The 17134-nt window shown below is 51.5% G+C and overlaps 1 protein-coding gene across 2 annotated transcripts; it reads left to right on the forward strand.

Moving 5' to 3' along the window:
• Nucleotides 1–6544: 6544 nt before the first annotated feature.
• On the forward strand, nt 6545–12299 carry NHLH1 (nescient helix-loop-helix 1). 2 transcript variants are annotated; one of them, XM_017966401.4, is made up of 3 exons: nt 6545–6814; nt 8583–8643; nt 10041–12299. In XM_017966401.4, the coding sequence occupies exon 3, from the start codon at nt 10213–10215 to the stop codon at nt 10612–10614; it is 402 nt and encodes a 133-aa protein (XP_017821890.1). In that variant the 5' UTR covers nt 6545–6814; nt 8583–8643; nt 10041–10212; the 3' UTR covers nt 10615–12299. The 2 variants fall into 2 exon arrangements, with proteins under 2 accessions (XP_017821890.1, XP_008982982.1); XM_008984734.5 differs by lacking the exon at nt 8583–8643.
• Nucleotides 12300–17134: the final 4835 nt, after the last annotated feature.

Below are 17134 nucleotides of genomic sequence, written 5' to 3' on the forward strand. Positions count from 1 at the left end.
TCAGGAAGCAGAGAAGTGGCTGGGTACAAGTGAGGGGGCTGAACAGGGAAACAGGGTTGTGCAGAATGAAGAGATCAAGGGGTAAGTAAGAAGTTACAAGATGTAGGACGGTCACCACTTCAATCTCGGCCTAGGGAAGCATCCTGAACACAAGCTTGTCTGCTGCCTTCCATGCTCCCTTACTTCCAGCCTCCTAACAAACCAACTTGGCTTTTTCCATGGCTCATGGAGAGGCCAGGCTCCATAGCATTGGGCTTTTGCACACCCTCCCTTTCTGGCTAAGAATACCATGGTTCTGGCTTCTTACCAGGTATCTCCTATGTCCTGAAGACATGTGTGACTGGTTGGCAGTATCTAATGGGCCATGTAGTTCTCAGTTCTTAGCCTCTGCCTCTCCCTTGATCTAGGCCTTGCTTACCCTGTGCCTTCTGAAATGTATCATTTTCCAGCCCCTTTCCTCTCCCTGAGGGATTTCCTCCCTCCCTGCCCCTGCCGGTTGCTAGCTGACACTGCACCTTCTCTTCCTTCCAGCCCATGCCAACAGTTGAGTAACTGACCACTCCTGCCCCAGGACCCAGCCTGCCTCTGCCTATTGATACCTTGTCCCTCAAGATGAAGACTTTCCTACCAGCTGGTGTTTCTTGCCCAGCTTATTTGAGTAAAGGGGTTTTCTATCTTTGTCTTTCCCACCTCTGGGTCACTGCTCTCAAAGGCCCAGCCTGGGATGTGTGGTGTTCTGCACTCTGTGTCACCCTTATTCAGTAGGACTTCTATTTCTTCAAGGGACCTTAGAAATCATCTGCACAGTCTTAACTCACTTGATTGAAGAGGGAACGAGCCCAGAGGAGTGATGTGGTTTGCCCAAGGTCACATAGCAAATGAGAGACAGAACTGGGATTAGAACCTTCTGTACATCTGCAGGGGCAGCCACAGCAGTAATAAGCATTTATTGAGCATGGTCTGGGCAGGGCACCGTGCCCCAGCATGGACAAAGGGGAAGAAATAGAGCACCTTGCCTTGGAGACTTAGGACCCAGAGTCTAGATGGCAGGGCGAGACATATGATAAATAACAGGCAAGGCAGCATAGGCCCCACGCAAAATCAATGCTATAAACAGGTTCTACTGAGAAGTTCGGAGGAGGAAGGGTTTGTTTCAGCCACGAGAGACCAATATGGAGGAACTTTACGTCGTGGGAAGGGCTCAGAACCAGGATTCTGACCTGCCACTAATGCTCTTTGTGACCTTGGAAGGGGCATTTCCTCCCTCTGTAAAATGTGGAGTTAGACAAGGGGCTGCTCTCAGGTACCCCCTGGCTCTGTCAGTCTTGTTTTTTGAAGAGAGAGCTGGAGCTGAAGTCTCTTCCTTCTCCCCGTCTTCTGAAAACTCGGAGCAGGGAACATTTGAGAGGCTGATCAATTCCTGAACTCTGAAATGTAGCAGGAGAATCAAATCTAGGAAGAAAGGACTGAGGGGCACTATTGCCCTCTAACCCAGGGACAGCAGGAATATGGGGAGATTGTGGCATAACACCATAGAAAAGACCCTGTCACTCACCATCCCAATCCCCGTAAAAGCTTGGCAGGAATTGAAGTTAAACTTGGGAAGCAGAGACCCCTGGAAGATTGGGGTCCCAATGGGCCTCAGGTTGGATTTTTATTCCTTCCTGAATTCAAACTCCAAAGCTAGAAGACCTCTCCCACTCCTGTTATGGAGTAGGGCAGCTGTTGCCCCTGTCCCCAACCAGGCGAAACTTGGAGCAGGAGTGGAGGGGTCATCTCAGGAGGCCTAAGGAGAAGCCATTAGTCTGAGATGATGCAACTGTGAGTAAGTGTTACAGCCTCTGGCTCAGGCTGGTTGGATGCTCAGGGTCTGGGGGCTAGGACCCTAGAGTCCCTGCTATCTCCCGAGCTCAGAACTGAGAAGGAGTTAGAGAAACTGAGAAAAGAAAGAAAAAGATGAAATGAGAGGGCATCCAGAAAAGGATAAGCTAGCGAAAGGAAATGAAGGAAGTAGGGGGTTTCTGGAAGGGCTGAAGGTGGAAAGGGAGGCTGGAAGCTGTGCTGAGAGGGAACAGAGCCTAGGGGAGAAAGGCCAGGCGGGCGTGGCCAGGAGGGGAGTAAGCCCAGAGCTGGTGGTGACAGATGGGTGGACACAAAGAAGAGAGCTTCAGGGAAGACAGATGGATGGGGGAGGGAAGAGAAGAGGTTGGGGGGTTGGAGGGAGCCCAGTGGTTGGAGGCCATAATGAGATTGGAGATGGGCTATGAGCTGAGGAGAGGTGAGCGGAGAGGAAAGAAGAAAGGGGAGGCCGTCTTAGGAGACAAAGGCAGTGCGGCCTAGAGGGCCTGGGATGAGAGGCCTTGGCTGGGCGCTGAGAAGGGGGGCTTCCAGCCGGGCTGGCAGCAGAGAGAGTGACAGATTGTGTAGTGAGCCAGAGTGGAGACCCGCTGTCACCTTCCAGAGGCACAGAGAGGTGGAGACAGAGAAAGACAGACTGACAGAGACCATGTGGAAAACGCAGGGAGAGAAGCTAAGACGAAGGAAGACATCCAAGACCAAGACCAGCCGCCCCTTCCTGGAAACAACAGCTCTGCCCGGGAGGGGCACGCTCTGCTCCTGTAACCCAAAACACTGCCACTGTTACAAAATAACACCCTAGCCACAGGCCACTCCCGGGAAGGGTCAGGCAGTGTGGCACAGTGAGGGTTAATGCCGTCTGCTCTCCCTGCCAGCCGCTTGCCTGGTTGGGTCCCCAGGGCTCCCCACATATGTCACCCCCTCTCCTGCCAAACCCACCGCTTCCCAGCTCCTCCAGGCCCTCCCCCCACCCTCAAGGACAAGGCGCAGGCCCCTGTGTCTTCCTTACACACCAACCTCCCTCCCCTCCCCCAACCATCGACCTCTCAGGCTATGGGGAGAGATTTGTGAATCACATCTGAAAAACTGAATGCCTATAAAATGTAAAATAGCTGAACCCTCATTCTATTGTATCAGGTGTTGCCTCATTACTGGATTATCTCAAATAAAAGCCAGTGGAGAGTTTTAAACAACAAAAATAAAGTAAAATCACAGCAAACTCTAAAGCTATAATCATCCTCTTCATCCTTGGGCCTTGCTCTTTTTGCTCTCCTTGTAGCAAAGACCCCCACAAAACTCTGAGAGTTCTCCCTTCCCCTGGGGCCTGAGGCCAGACAACGTACGTTGCCTCAAAACTCTCCCCAGCATCCATAATCATAATGCCTCAGATATATGTGTGTATGGAACTTCTTGCCACCTTTAAACCACCATAGGAAGTTGGGATGTGCACTTTCCAGTTTACCCAGCCCTTTCCCATGCATGAGTTCACCTGGGTGTCACCACTATTCTGACAAAATAAGACTCGGTCAAGGTTACATGACTTATCCAAGGTCACCAGGACTTAGACCCACGTCCAACGGCCCCCAGATTTAGTAGAGGTAGTTCTTCCCACCAATTCGTGCCTTTATGTCCTCTCTGTCACAACTGTGTTCTTTTTTAGCTACTCCCCTAAGGAGCAAAAGCTGAAATCCTAAGTGAAAACTGGGTCAGGGGGCCCCAGAGTCCAGGATCCTGGGATGCCAGATGCAGAGGAGGAGGAGCGGTCCCCAGAGCGGTCCCCCTTTCACCCTCCTCTCCTATGGAACCTCAGCTTGAACTGGGACAGGTTCAGTGGGGGTGCTTCAGGGATGGAGGGTGCAGGGTTTAAGTAACTGAGCAAAAGGGCCTGAAAGCGGGGAACCCCACAACAGGAGTTTGGCTCCTTCCTGCATTCTCTATGCCACCTCCAAGGTTCCTTTCTGCTTCGAGGGTCTCTCCAGGCTCTGCTTTTGTTTTCCTCAATGTCTTACTTTTTGGGTTCTGGCATCCCTGTTTCAGTCATAGTCCTTCATTTCCATCCTTCAGTTTATCACCTTTCCCCCCCTTGTCTCTTTGTCTCTGGTATTTTTTTGTTTCCTTCCAACTGTCTATTCTCTGCTTTCCTCATGCCTATGTGGACCCACCCTGCCTTGGGACCTCCCTCAGGACTGTGTCTCATGGTGTCAGTATTTCTCTGTCTCTAAATAGCTGTGTTTCCTCCATATCTGTATTCATCAAAGTCTGTGTCTCCCTAGCAGCCTCCTCTATTTTTTTTTTTTAAGATGGAGTCTTGCTATTGTCACGCAGGCTGGAGAGTAATGGTGTGATTTTGGCTCATTGCAACCTCTGCCTCTTGGGTTCAAGTGATTCTCCTGCCTCAGCCTCCCAAGAAGCTGGGATTACAGGCACGTGCCACCACTCCCAGCTAATTTTTATATTTTTAGTAGAGATGGGGTTTCACTATGTTGGCCAGGCTGGTCTCGAACTCCTGACCTTAGGTGATTCACCCGCCTTGGCCTCCCAAAGTGCTGAGATAACAGGTGTGAGCCACTGAGCCTGGCCGCAGCATCCTCTTTTTAAGCCTCTCCTCAAGTCTCTATCTCTCCCATAGCTTGGATCTCCAAGTCTTCCACAAAGCCTTGGCAACCTGGCAATTCTGTTTCCATTCTCCCTTTTTTTAAAAAAAATCTTTCTGCCTCCTCTGTCTCGATCTCCCAGTGAGACTGTGTCTTCTGATTTCCCTATGTCTTCCCCATGTCTGTTACCCAATGACTGTTTTCTCATTTTTTTCTCTCTGAGTCTCAGTATCTTCCCGTGTCTTTCTCGTCATTTCCCTCTGCTTCCCCTGTCTCTGTTCATCTCCTTTTCTTTCTGTATCTCTCATCTCTCCCATGGCATTCTCTCCTGAGTCTCTTGGTCTCCCAGTTTCTTGGATGAAGTGGAGGGCAGGAGAGTAGAGGAGGTAGAATTGTTGTTGCTGGGGGCTCATTAGGTGGAGATTGGTTTTTAATCAGCACCATGGCAATGATGATGCAAGAACTGAGATGCCACCTGATCCCCTGCCCCCGCCACAGCCCCCCTCCTCAAGCCTCCTTTCCCCTCCAGCTCAGCCCATCTGCTGGCGCCTGGGCACCTGTCTGGGCCTGCCCAGGTGGGAGTTGGCACCTCCCAGACTCAGGGATGGGGGCAGGTGGGGGAGCTTGGGGAGGAATTATGGGACTCCCCTTGGGGAATGTTTCCCCCTGGAGAAAGCCCAGAAAAGGTTGACCAGCAACAGGGAAATGGCAAATCCCTCCAGCCTGAAGGTGGGATGGGCTCCTACTAAGATTTAGGCCTGATATACATATATATATATATATATATATAATCTCCCTTATTTCCATGGCAACCTAAGAAGCAGGTATAATCACCCCCATTTTACAGAAAAAGAGGTCAAGGCCCAAGAGGATGTTTCTTGTCCAAGGTCGCACAGCTGACAGAGCCTTTTTCACTGTATCGCACTACCTCTGGAGTCCTCTCTAGCTGTGGTTCATTTGGAGACTCACAAAGGCTCAGTGAAGACATCCAACAGCTGAGTAGGGAGAGAACTTCAGATACTGAACCCTCTGTGCACTTCCTGTCTATGCACCCTGGTCCCTGTGTTGCCCCTCCTCATTCCTGCCACTAGGCAACACACACACACACACACACACACACACACACACACACACACGGAGGCTGCTGAGCTATTGATGGGAACTTAATCAGTGTCCATTTGCATGTGATTTTGTATCTGGTTTTCTTATCGCTGATTTGATGCCCTCTACACTCAGAGCTGCGTAGGCTGCCCGGCCCTCCTCTCCCAGTGTTCTTCCTGTCTAGGCACTCCTCCACTCCTCCCCTTTTAGCCTTTACCTCTTTTTTCCTAAAAGCCTGCTAATTCCCAGTGGGGCAGGTTGGGCTGGCCAGCCTAGAAAAACTCCCTGTGGGGTCTGTGTTCCAAATCTGATCCTGCTCCTCCCCTTGGTGATGGGTTAGGTAGGAAGATAGACAGGGGATGTGGTAAGAGGGTGTGGGGGTGATTGAGTCCCAGGGTGATGAGGGTAGGGGCCTGAACAGTTGCTATGGACAGACTGGCAAGCAGTGGGTACCAGCTTCATGAAGGGTAAGAGCTTGAGGGCCAAGGCCCTAGGGTCCTCTTCTGCATTTTAGTGCTGTCCGCTTGCTCTTTTCTTGGTTTCCCCGTTAATATTTTCAAGAGTCTTCCAGAAAAAAAGAAGACACAGGGAAGGGGCTGTTCAAGTCACGCTGAGACTCAGGATGGGGCCATGGCACTTAACCATGGCTTGCTGGGAGCCTCTGCCCTGCTGCCTCTAGTGTGGGAGACTGAGGGGGTTCATCTGTGGTCCTACCCTGGCTCTCTCCCCAGCCCCACCCCTTCCCCAGCTCTCCATTTCTTGCTTATGAAATATGCATGGAGAACAGATGTCCCTGCTCCCCCACTCCCTGCCCCCCCCAGGGCCAGCCCCCGCCCCCAGCTCCCGGGGGGTTCCCAGATCCCTCTGCCAGTGGCTGCCTGGCCTGGCTGTTTAATATTGATGAGGGGGGGTGGGCCTGGGCCAGCCAATGGAGAGCTGGGGGTGTGTGTGTGTATCTCCATATATATACATAGGGCTGGGCCAGCTCAGGTGTGTATGTGTCTGTGGGTGTGTGTGTGAGTGTGGCTGTTCCCAGTACCTGGCCAAGCCCACCACCTCCACCTGGGCCCTACACCCCCACCATGTGTGCCCCTGTTATCTACCCTGGAGCCTATACAGCTATGCCACGCTGCCCCTGAGAGCTCTAGAAAGCTGGTCACTAACTTTGCAGACGGATGAGCCCTGAACACCCAGAGGAGACTGGGGCTGTCAATGCTGCCCCTTGTCCTGCCGGCTTGGATGCCCTGACAGGGTCCTTCTAGGTAAAGGGGAAAGCACGGGTGGGGAGGGATGGGCGTGTCCCTCCCATTCTCTGGCTCAAGCCCCTTCCTAGAGCCTCCCTCTAGTTCTCTCTCTCTCCTGTGCTGTGTCTCTCTTCATCTCTGCATGCCCCTCTTCTCCACTCCTCCCCTTCGACTCTTTGTGCCTGTCTATCCTCAGTCGGGTTAGGGCTGGCAGAAGTGGGGTGGGAAGTTCTGTCCTAGATGCTCGGAATTGCTGCTCCCCTGCTCCCTGGACCCTAGAACTTTGAGACCAGAAGTGGATTTGGGGCTGAGGACTTTATGGGTAAATAGAAGCTGCTGCTGGGACTGGAACTGGGGAGGACAGTGGGGCCAGGTGGAGATGAGACTGGGTCCAGCTGGGAAGCACAGAGAGGGGAAGGAAGGGCATGGCAAAGTGATCAAGGATGAAGGAACACAGGGACCAGGCAGAGAGAAGTAGCCTGTGATAAATGTGATAAATGTGCTGCGAACCCCGAAGCTGAACTCCTGCTTCCAATCCCAGAATTGGGGTGGGGAGTTGGAGGCACTAAACATGTACTGGGAGGTACTGACTTGGGGGCCTCCCATACTATTGCCATCCCCCCCTTACTTCCTTTGAACCCCAGAATATGGAATGTTCAGCGCTCACCAGCTTCTGTTTCGTGTTAAGATTGTGTGTGTACTTGTCATCAGATGTGGATGACTTTGCATCCCTCCAGCGCTTCATAGCTGTTCGTTGGCTTGACTTGAACCTGCCTTCTGTGTGGTGTGGGGTGGGGCAAAGCTGGGGAGGATCCTGACCCCTGTAAGAGTATCTATCAAGCAGGAAAGCCAGGGCTGGGGAGAAAGGGGGATGATGACTGTGCAGGCACCTCAGCGCTTCTGTTTCTAATCATTAGTAAGTTGAGCTGATGGTGAGTGGCCCACTCTTCCCCTTTAACACCCCACCCAAGCAAATCCCTTTCCCCAGCTTTGCCCAGGCCATGTTTGTGCTGCCTCACCCTGATCTCCTCTGGTCCTAGGACAAGCAAACCTTAGCTAAGTCCCATAAGGGTAGCCCCAAAAATCTGTCTGTGTCCTCCTCTGCTGGCCATGTCTGAACCTACCTTGGGCTATGGGAGAGTATGGGGAAGAAATTTACGTTTCCTTTCCCCAGTCTTCCTTGCAGAGCCTCCAAAAGGGCCAGGGAATGGCAAGGGCTGGAAATTTTGAAGACAGAGGTGGAGGAAGGGGCTGGTCATGCACAGGGCGGTGGTGGTGGGAAGAGATATCTTCCTCTGGTTCTAGTGGACAGGATCTGACACCTACAATCGTTCTGCTGGGGAGGTTTGGGGGACTGGGAGGGGAGCTGTGCAGAGCTGGGGCAGCTGTGCAGAGCTCCATATGTCCTAGTCTACTCTACAATGGGCAATCTGTGTGTTTATCCACTCCTCCACCCCAGGCGGCAAGGGTGGAGAGGGGCCCTGAGAGGGAGGGGACCACATGCTCAAGGCTTGTATTTTCCCCTCACAACTAGGAAGCGAAAGAGTCATCGCTAACTTCTCTTGGAGCTGTGGCTGCTGTCTTGCCCAGATTTTTTCCTCCTTTTATTTATTTATTTAGGTAAAAAAACAATATGAAATTTATAATCTTAACCATTTTTACATGTACACTTCAGTAGTGTTCGGTATATTCACATTGCTGTGAAGCAGATATCCAGCACTTTTTCATCTTGCGAACGTAAAATTCTATACCCACTAAACAACCCCCCTTTACCCTCTCCCTCCAGCCCCCGGCAACCAGCATTCTACTTTCTGTTTCTACGAATTAGATGACTTTAAATACCTCACGTAAGTGGAGTTATACAGTATTTGTGTTGTCGTTACTGGTTTATTTCACTTGTCATCGTATCCTCAAGGTTCATTCATGCCGTAGCATGTGACAGAACTTCATTTTTAGGGCTGAATAATATTCCCCGGTATGGATATACTACATTTTGTTTATCTGTGGTCCATTGATGGCCATTTGGGTTACCTCTACCTCTTGGCTATCGTGGATAGTGCTGCTATGAACACGAGTGTGCAAATATCTCTTTGACACCCTACTTTGTTTGTCTATATACCTAGAGGTAGGATTCCTGGAGCATACACTAGTTCAATTTTTTTATTTTTTGAGGAGAATTTATAGTGTTTTCCATAGTGGTTGCATCACTTTGCAATCCCAATAAGGCATGAGGGTTCCAATTTCTCCACATCCTCGCCAAGATTTATTTATTTTTTGGTTTGGTGTGTTTTTGTAATAGCCATCCTGATGGATATGAAGTGATATTTCATCATGGTTTTGATTTGCACTTGAATGATTAGTGATGTTGAACATTTTTTCATACGCTTGTTGATCATTTGTATATCATCTTTGGAGAAATGTGTATTCTGGTCCTTCGCCCATATTTTTCCTTTAAAACATTTTTATTTATATAAACGTATGGGGTACAACTGCAATTTTGTTACATGCATAGATTGCATAATTGTCAAGTCAGGGCTCCTAGGATGTCCATTACCTGAACACCGTACATGGTACCCATTCTGTAATTTCTCATCTTTCGCCTCCCTCGCAATCCCTCCTTTGGCCATCTTTAAATTGGGTTATTTGATTTGTGTTGTTGTTGTGTTATAGGATTTATTTATATGTTCTGGATATCAACCCCTTATCTGATGTATAATTTGCAAATATTTTCTCCCATTCCATAGATTGCCTTTTCACTCTATTGATTATGTTCTGTCATAAATAAATGTCTGATATGGTCCATTTTTTCTACTTTTGCTTTTTGTTGCCTGTGCTTTTGGTGTCATATCCAAGACGTCACTGCTGAGTCCAACGTCATGAAGCTTTCCATCCATGTTTTCTTCTAGGAGTTTTATGGTTTAGATCTTCAGTCCTTTGCTCAGTTTTAACCTGCCTAGTGTGTCCTCATCACTTCTGTTACTCGTTTTCTCTTCCCTTCTTGCTACCTTTGCTCCTCCCCTTCTTTCACCCTGTCCACCTGCCTCTCTGTCTCCCGGCCTCTCCCCACCCCCGGCCCCCACCCGTTTCTGCTGTTCTTCCCCACACTCACAGTTCCTTACTCTCCCAGCCCATCTCAAAACCCTTTCCTATTTCTAAGCTGTGCACTCTGCTGCTCCCTCTGCTGCTCCCTCTGCTCCCTCTCCTCCTCCTTCTGCTGCTACCAGTTCTGTCTTCTCTTTTTCAGGCTTCAGACTGGAACCCTGACCATGGAACCCTGAAGTGGCAGTGACTTCTAAAGCTCAGTGGCAGACCCCGCGACCCCAGGCCCTTCCTCCCCCTCCCACAACAAGCTTTCAAGCTCCCAGAGGGAGGGGTGGGGAGGGGATCCTGATCTCACCGGGCAGGAGGCTTCCATCATGATGCTCAACTCAGACACCATGGAGCTGGACCTGCCGCCCACTCACTCGGAGACTGAGTCGGGCTTCAGCGACTGTGGGGGCGGGGCGGGCCCTGACGGGGCCGGGCCTGGGGGTCCGGGAGGGGGCCAGACCCGAGGCCCAGAGCCGGGAGAGCCTGGCCGGAAAGACCTGCAGCATCTGAGCCGGGAGGAGCGCCGGCGCCGGCGCCGCGCCACAGCCAAGTACCGCACGGCCCACGCCACGCGGGAGCGCATCCGCGTGGAAGCCTTCAACCTGGCCTTTGCCGAGCTGCGCAAGCTGCTGCCCACGCTGCCCCCCGACAAGAAGCTCTCCAAGATTGAGATCCTGCGCCTTGCCATCTGCTACATCTCCTACCTGAACCACGTGCTGGACGTCTGAGCTTGGCCTGTCTCCCACCTTCCCGGGCCTCTCTGGAGCCCTTCTCACCGCTCACTGCTTAGAATGGCCGCCTCCTCCCCGAGCCCTTACACCTTGGCATGGAGTCCCAAAGGCCCTGGGCCCAGGCAGAGAGCCCAGCGGCTGGTCGAGAGGGCATCTTTCTTTCACTGACCCAGGCACCTCGAGGGCTATTCTGGGTTCCTTCCCGGGTTTATTGCTGGGGCCCAGCTGTGCAGAATTGTTCGCTAGTGTGGTTGGTATGGAATCCTTGCTGGTTTTACTAAGTCCGCCGCCCTTGGAGTCTGCCCCCAAGCTCTCTCACGGAATGCTGCCCCTTCTACCCCTATGTCCAGATTTTCAGCGACCGCAGACCCCAGCTGTGTAATCCCATCAGTTCTACCTTCTCCTGCCCCTGGTGGGGATGGGCTGTCAGAACTGCAAGGGAGGAAGGTTGGGGTTAGAGTGGGGAGTGGGCTTCTTTCTCCAAGATCTCAGTCTCTCAGTGCTTGGCAGAGGGATGGGGCCCTGGGGAAGCAGGGTTGGTGCCCGGACTCCTGTGAGGGGCATCTCAGTCGCTGGGAATGACGGAAAAGCTCTTCCTGTGGCTGTCCGTCGTGTTCCTGTGGCTTAGCACATACAGACCTCAGATCTTACTTGGTAGTGAGTGCCTTGCCCTCTCTGAGCTATTTGCCCTCACTTCCCTGCCCACTGACTCCTACTGTCCCAATCTTCTCCCTTCCTGTGTGTCACTAGAGAACGGAAAACCTAGATCCTGGATTAGGGGATGACATCCCACACAGCCCAGGCAGCGAGTGGGCCACGTCTCATTTCTACTTCCTCCGTCTCAGCCCACCCTGGAAACGTGCAGCAGCCTCAGTGTTCCTCCCCCAGATGCAAGGAGCGTGCCCAGTTGTTGCCCTCTGGGAATGCTCAGTTCTCCTGGCCCTAGGACCTACTTATTATATATATTTTTCTCTTTCCTTGAACTGCCTTTGTCAAGGGAAGAGATCCCCCAACTCTGTGCTCCCACTCCATATTGCTGATCCCCCACCTGCACACCATAGCCCAGGGTCGGCAGTAGCATGAAGGGCCTTAGAACCTGCGTAGAAGAAATGAACTCACTGAATTTCTGTGCAACCTCCTCCCTCGAACCAAACTCTTAGTTCTACAAGTATATTTATTTATTTATTCATCTATTTATTTATTTACTTACTTACTTACTTATTTATTTATTTATTTATAAATATTGCTATTTATTGCTGAGTTGTGCACTTTGGGGTAGAGTGAGGGGCTCCCAGCAGCTCTAGCTGGGTCTCTCTTGCTTCCTCCCTGCTTCCTTCTCCCCTTTTCTTCCTCGTCTTCAGCTCCTGGTATGTGTGAGCGTGCCCTTTGCTTGCCACACCGTATCTTTTCCCCAGATTCACCTGTCCCTCCGGAATAGTGCTCCTCCCCCAGCTCTGGGGCTCCTGGATGTCCTTCCTCTACTGCCTCCACCCCCAGACAATCCCACCCGGTCCCATCTGCCTCTTTTCTCTCCCCGGCCTGCCCTGTGACCCTTGCTTCTTCCTGATACTCCCAAGAGCAGGCCCCAGGGGTCTGTGTCCTGTGTCCATGTGTGATTCCTTCCAGTTTCATTCCCAATTTCATACAGAAAGAGAAATTAAAGTGACCTCGTTCTAGCACCAGGTATGGTTGTGGTTCATTCCATTGGGTTAAGAAGTGGCCTGCAGGTTATGGTAGGGTGGGTGTTGAGGGTCCTACACTTTCTAGACTCTTCTGAAGGGGTCATGAGAACTCAGTTTGGGGAACAAATGAAGACAGAGAGAAGAAGAGGCCACAGGGAAGAGAGGTGCAGGGGAGAGCATAACATACAGGTCCAAGATGTCCCCACCAAAATCTGGGTGCGAGGTACCCCCATCTTGGCACTCCTTTAGTGAGCCCGACTTCTCTGATGTTGTGCTTTGGCTCCTGCTCCCTGTGGCCTGAGAAGGAGCTGAATATTCCAGGAGAACCCAAGTTAAACATGTGTCTGTGGGTTCATGCTGCTGGGAAAAGCTATGGTGTGAAACTGAGGCATTGCCTCCCCCTTTGTTGTCTCCAGGCTGGGACAGAATTCTTCGCAATCGCAGTTCTTGGCCTGTTTTGTGTTCCCCAGCCTCAGGATACTGAGAAAAACAGATGGCAGGCCTGGGACTGAAAGAATATGGACAGGGATAAGAGTTCTGAAGGGACCCTCAAAAGAAGTTATAGATGGGGACACTAAAGCTCAGAGAAGGTCAGGGTCTTACCCAAGGTCACACAGCTAATTGGGGGCACAACTAAGGTCCAAACTCAGGTTCTTCGTACCATTTGCTGCCAACTCCCCTCTGCCTCCTAAAACGACCCAGCCTGATGGTCATTTTTTGGAACCCATATTTTCACAGGTGCATCGATAAACTAGAGAGGATTTAAGGTTGTGTGGCAAAGAAACCAGAAGGTCTGGAGACCACTTTTTAGGAGGAATAGTTGAAAAACGGAGGATAGGCTGGGCGCGGTGGCTCACGCCTATAATCCCAGCACTTTGGGAGGCCGATGCAGGTGGATCACGAGGTCAAGAGATCGAGACCATCCTGGTCAACAAGGTGAAACCCCGTCTCTACTAAAAATACAAAAATTAGCTGGGCATAGTGGTGCGCACCTGTAGTCCCAGCTACTCGGGAGGCGGAGGCAGGAGAATTGCTTGAACCCAGAAGGTGGAGGTTGTGGTGAGCTGAGATCGTGCCATTGCACTCCAGTCTGGGTAACAACAGCGAAACTCTGTCTCGGAAAAAAAAAAAAAAAGAAAGAAAAATGGAGGATGTGTGTCTTGGTAGGAGTAGACTTATGGGGTAATACGATACCCATCTTTAAATGTTGAAAGAAGAAAAAAAATGGATATTCTGTGGGGCCCTAAGAGGCAGAACCAAACCAGTGAGTAGAACTTAGATGAAAGCAAATTTTAATTGCAAGAAAAATTTTACAGCACCTGGAGCTGTCCAGCAACGGCACTGACTGCCTCAAGAGGAGAACTCACATAGAGAAGCTGGAGAATCAACCACATGCAGAGAAATCACAGAGCACGTTCCCGCCTCAGGTGGAACACTGGCTAGGTTCATTAGAAGATCCTTTCCAAACTTAAGGTCATACGAGAAGGCTGAAGGCAAACAGCAGGCAGGAAACGCAGAGACACCTTTCAGTCTGTGAGGGTTTTCTTTTTTCTTTTTATTTTTTTTGAGACAGAGTCTTGCTCTGTTGCCCAGGCTGGAGTGCAGTGGCGGGATCTTGGCTCACTGCAGCCTCCACCTCCCGATTCAAGCCATTCTCGTGGCTCAGCCTCCCAAGTAGCTGGAACTATGGGCACCTGCCACCAAGCCCGGCTAATTTTTGTATTTTTAGTAGAGATGGGGTTTCACCATGCTGGTCAGACTAGTCTTGAATTCCTGGCCTGAAGTGATCCTCCCGCTTTGGCCCCCCAAAATGCTGGGATTACAGGCATGAGCCGCCATGCCCAGCTATGGATCTTCACCTTTGATGAACAAAGAATGATATAAGCAGCAAGAGGGGCTTGAGTTAGACTTAGGGAGGAGCTTCCATACAGGTCAGTCTTCACATCTTCCCCTCCCCATGTGAGTTAAATAAAATGTGCTCTGCCCAGAGCCTGGCAAAAGGGAGGGCTGAACTCAGATCAGGGAGAATTTCACGATTCCAAAGGGCGAGAGTTGGACGGGAACACAAAAATCTTGGAATTCAACAACTTTACTTCAAGGGCAGGTAAACTACTGTCCAGACAGGTAATGTGACTCACCCATGACGATGGCCTGGGTTTCGAAGCCAAGTCTTCCATTCCTGGCGCTGAGAGCTTTGCTCCTGTCTGTGCTCAGCAGCCACAGTCCTCTGGTGCCCTGCCTCCCTCTCTTGTCTCTTTGCCTGGGCTGCAGAGCAGAAGGGGTTAGGGGGCCCTTCCCCTCAGGGATCCCTGAGGGCCTGGGGGTGGCAAGAGGGGGAAGCTGCAGCTGTTCTAGTGCTAGCTCCGAATTTCTTCAAATAATCAATTGGCCTCGCTGCCGCTGCCGCTCTTAGCTCTTCGTGCTCTTCTCGTCTGGGCAGGACAGGAGGAGGCGGAGAGTGGGAGGAGGAGGGAGCAGGGGAGCAGGCACTGGGGGAGGAGGGAGAGGACAGGGAGATGGAAGTCCTTGGGCTGAGGGCAAAGTGAAAGCTTTGGGGCTAGCAGATAGGGAGGCTGGAGAAAAGGGATTGTTAGAAGAGGATCTGCTCTGTGTCCCTAATTCCACATCCCTCTAAACCCAACTAGCGGGCGGTGGGGTGGAGGAGGTGCAGTTTGGGGGACCCAGGAGGATGGGACTATTGCACCTCACCCCTGCTTTCCTCCTGTAGCCCCTTGCCAAGTATCCCATGCATGGCCATAGCTACCCCAGCTGTCCATGTCCTCTTCCAGCCCTAGTGACCACAGGTGCCTGACCCTCCCATCCTGTCTTCATCAATGTCCCCATCTGCCTTGTAACTCAGCAAACCCTACCACCAGTGACAGAGCAGAAGGCAAGGCCCAGGGGCTGGCGAGGGGCACCTAAAACATCACACACACCTATGCACGCACGTGCACACACACACCCACACACGCATACACACACCCACACCCATACATACACACATGCATACACTCCCCCCACACACACGCATTGTCATTGGCTGCCAGGCATATGGCTCCTTTGTGCCCCACACAATTGCAGCCCTGTCTGTGTCCCTTCCCAAGTCCGGGCACAGTGTAGGGGCGCTCCGCTCACTCACTCCACCACCTCCCTCCCTCTCCACCCCAGTGCAGGGCCTGCCTTCTTTGCCTTTGCTGCGCCTTCCTCTGTCTGGAAAGCCCTTTCCACCACCCACTTCCTTTATCTTTCTGCTTTTTTCTTGTGTTCTTTCCTGAGGTTTTGATTTCTCACTGGGTGAGGATTATGGGCAGAAGAAAGAGGCTCAGCGCTGGGATGTCAGCGCAGGGAGAAGGGAGGAAGCAGAGATGCTCCTGTAAGGCTGGCAGGGAGTGGAAGAAGGGAGGCAGTGGCGGCAGTGCAGCCACACCGTGCTAGAGGGGAGGAAGCCCGCTCCCGGCAGCCAGAGCCCGCCTCACGCAAGCCCTCCCTGAGTGGCAGCTTTTTCACAGAAGGCAGGAAAGTCAGCAAGACCCACGGGGTTTGATGAGGATTAAATGAGATCCTTGTGAAGGTGTTCAGCACCATAAATGCTCATTAGACGCTGTCTCAGGGGCAGTAAGTAGCAGGGGCAACTTTGCTGTCGTACAGTTTGTGCATGGTACAAGGTGCCAGGCTAAGGGCAGTGTTGGGGCCTGACAACCAACTCCACTAGTACCAGAGCAGCTGCGCAGCAGAATGCATGCATGCCCTGAGAGCAGTCCCTGGAATCAAGCCCCTCGTGTGTGCTCCTGAGCATTGATCAGGGGTCCAGATGAAAACTCCGGAGTCCTTACCCACTTGGGAACCAGGACAGAATGGAAAGGGACAAGAGGCGATGGGGGATACCTCGCCCTGAGGGGGAAATCCTGAGCTCAGTCTTCTCTGAGCAAATAGGCAATGTATGAAATCTACTAAATGAAGAATGGAGAAACTGCAGCTGAGGAGAAGGGGGCTGAAGAAGCAGAAACAAAATGGAGAATGGGTCAGGGGTGTGATCAGAGCAATGTGTTGGTCTGAGGACCCTTCTCTGGTTCCCTCCTCCATTCCCTCCCTTCAGCAAGTTGGAAGTCCGATTTGGTTATTGCTTGTTGAACACTGCCCTCTGGTGGCTACTAGCAGAAATGTTTTCCCTCTTCCTATCCCCAGCTAGGAGCTGCTGAGAACCCGGAAAAGAGAAAAAAATGACCCGACTGGGGACAAAGGACTAAGGAATTACAATTCTGCAATCTGGAATTCTCTACTTGAGATTTCTGGAAGGTGAAGGAGGCTTGAGGGTTGACCACAGATAAATAGAATTTAGAATTCGTAGGTGGTTCATTTACATATGTGTGTGTGGGGGGGGGGGGTGTTTATTTTTTGAGGAGTTTCGCTCTTGATGCCCAGGCTGGAGTGCAGTGGTGCAATCTCTGCTCACTGTAACCTCCGCCTCCCAGGTTCAAGTGGTTCTCCTGCCTCAACCTCCTGAGTAGCTGGGATTACAGGCATGCACCACCATGCCCAGCTAATTTCGTATTTTTAGTAGAGATGGGGTTTCTCCATGTTGGTCAGGCTGGTCTCCAACTCCCGACCTCCGGTGATCCGCCCACTTCCACCTCCCAAAGTGCTGGGATGACAGGTGTGAGCCACCTCGCCCGGCCTCATTTACATACATTATGGTCTACAATTTGCAGATTGATTTTTTTCTGGTCTGTGCCTGTCTCATTTATTGTGTGTCTGCGCTTTTTACATGTTCTGTATCTGGGATGTTACCTAATTCTGTGGTTTTTGAACACACCTATATCTGTTTGCTTGTTTTT

This window comes from Callithrix jacchus, chromosome 18, assembly GCF_049354715.1.
Source record: "Callithrix jacchus isolate 240 chromosome 18, calJac240_pri, whole genome shotgun sequence".
Classification (NCBI taxonomy): domain Eukaryota; kingdom Metazoa; phylum Chordata; class Mammalia; order Primates; family Cebidae; genus Callithrix; species Callithrix jacchus.

Excerpts from the sequence above, each read along its gene's own strand:
- NHLH1 (XM_017966401.4), top strand. The coding sequence starts at position 10,213 with ATGATGCTCAACTCAGACACCATGGAGCTGGACCTGCCGCCCACTCAC.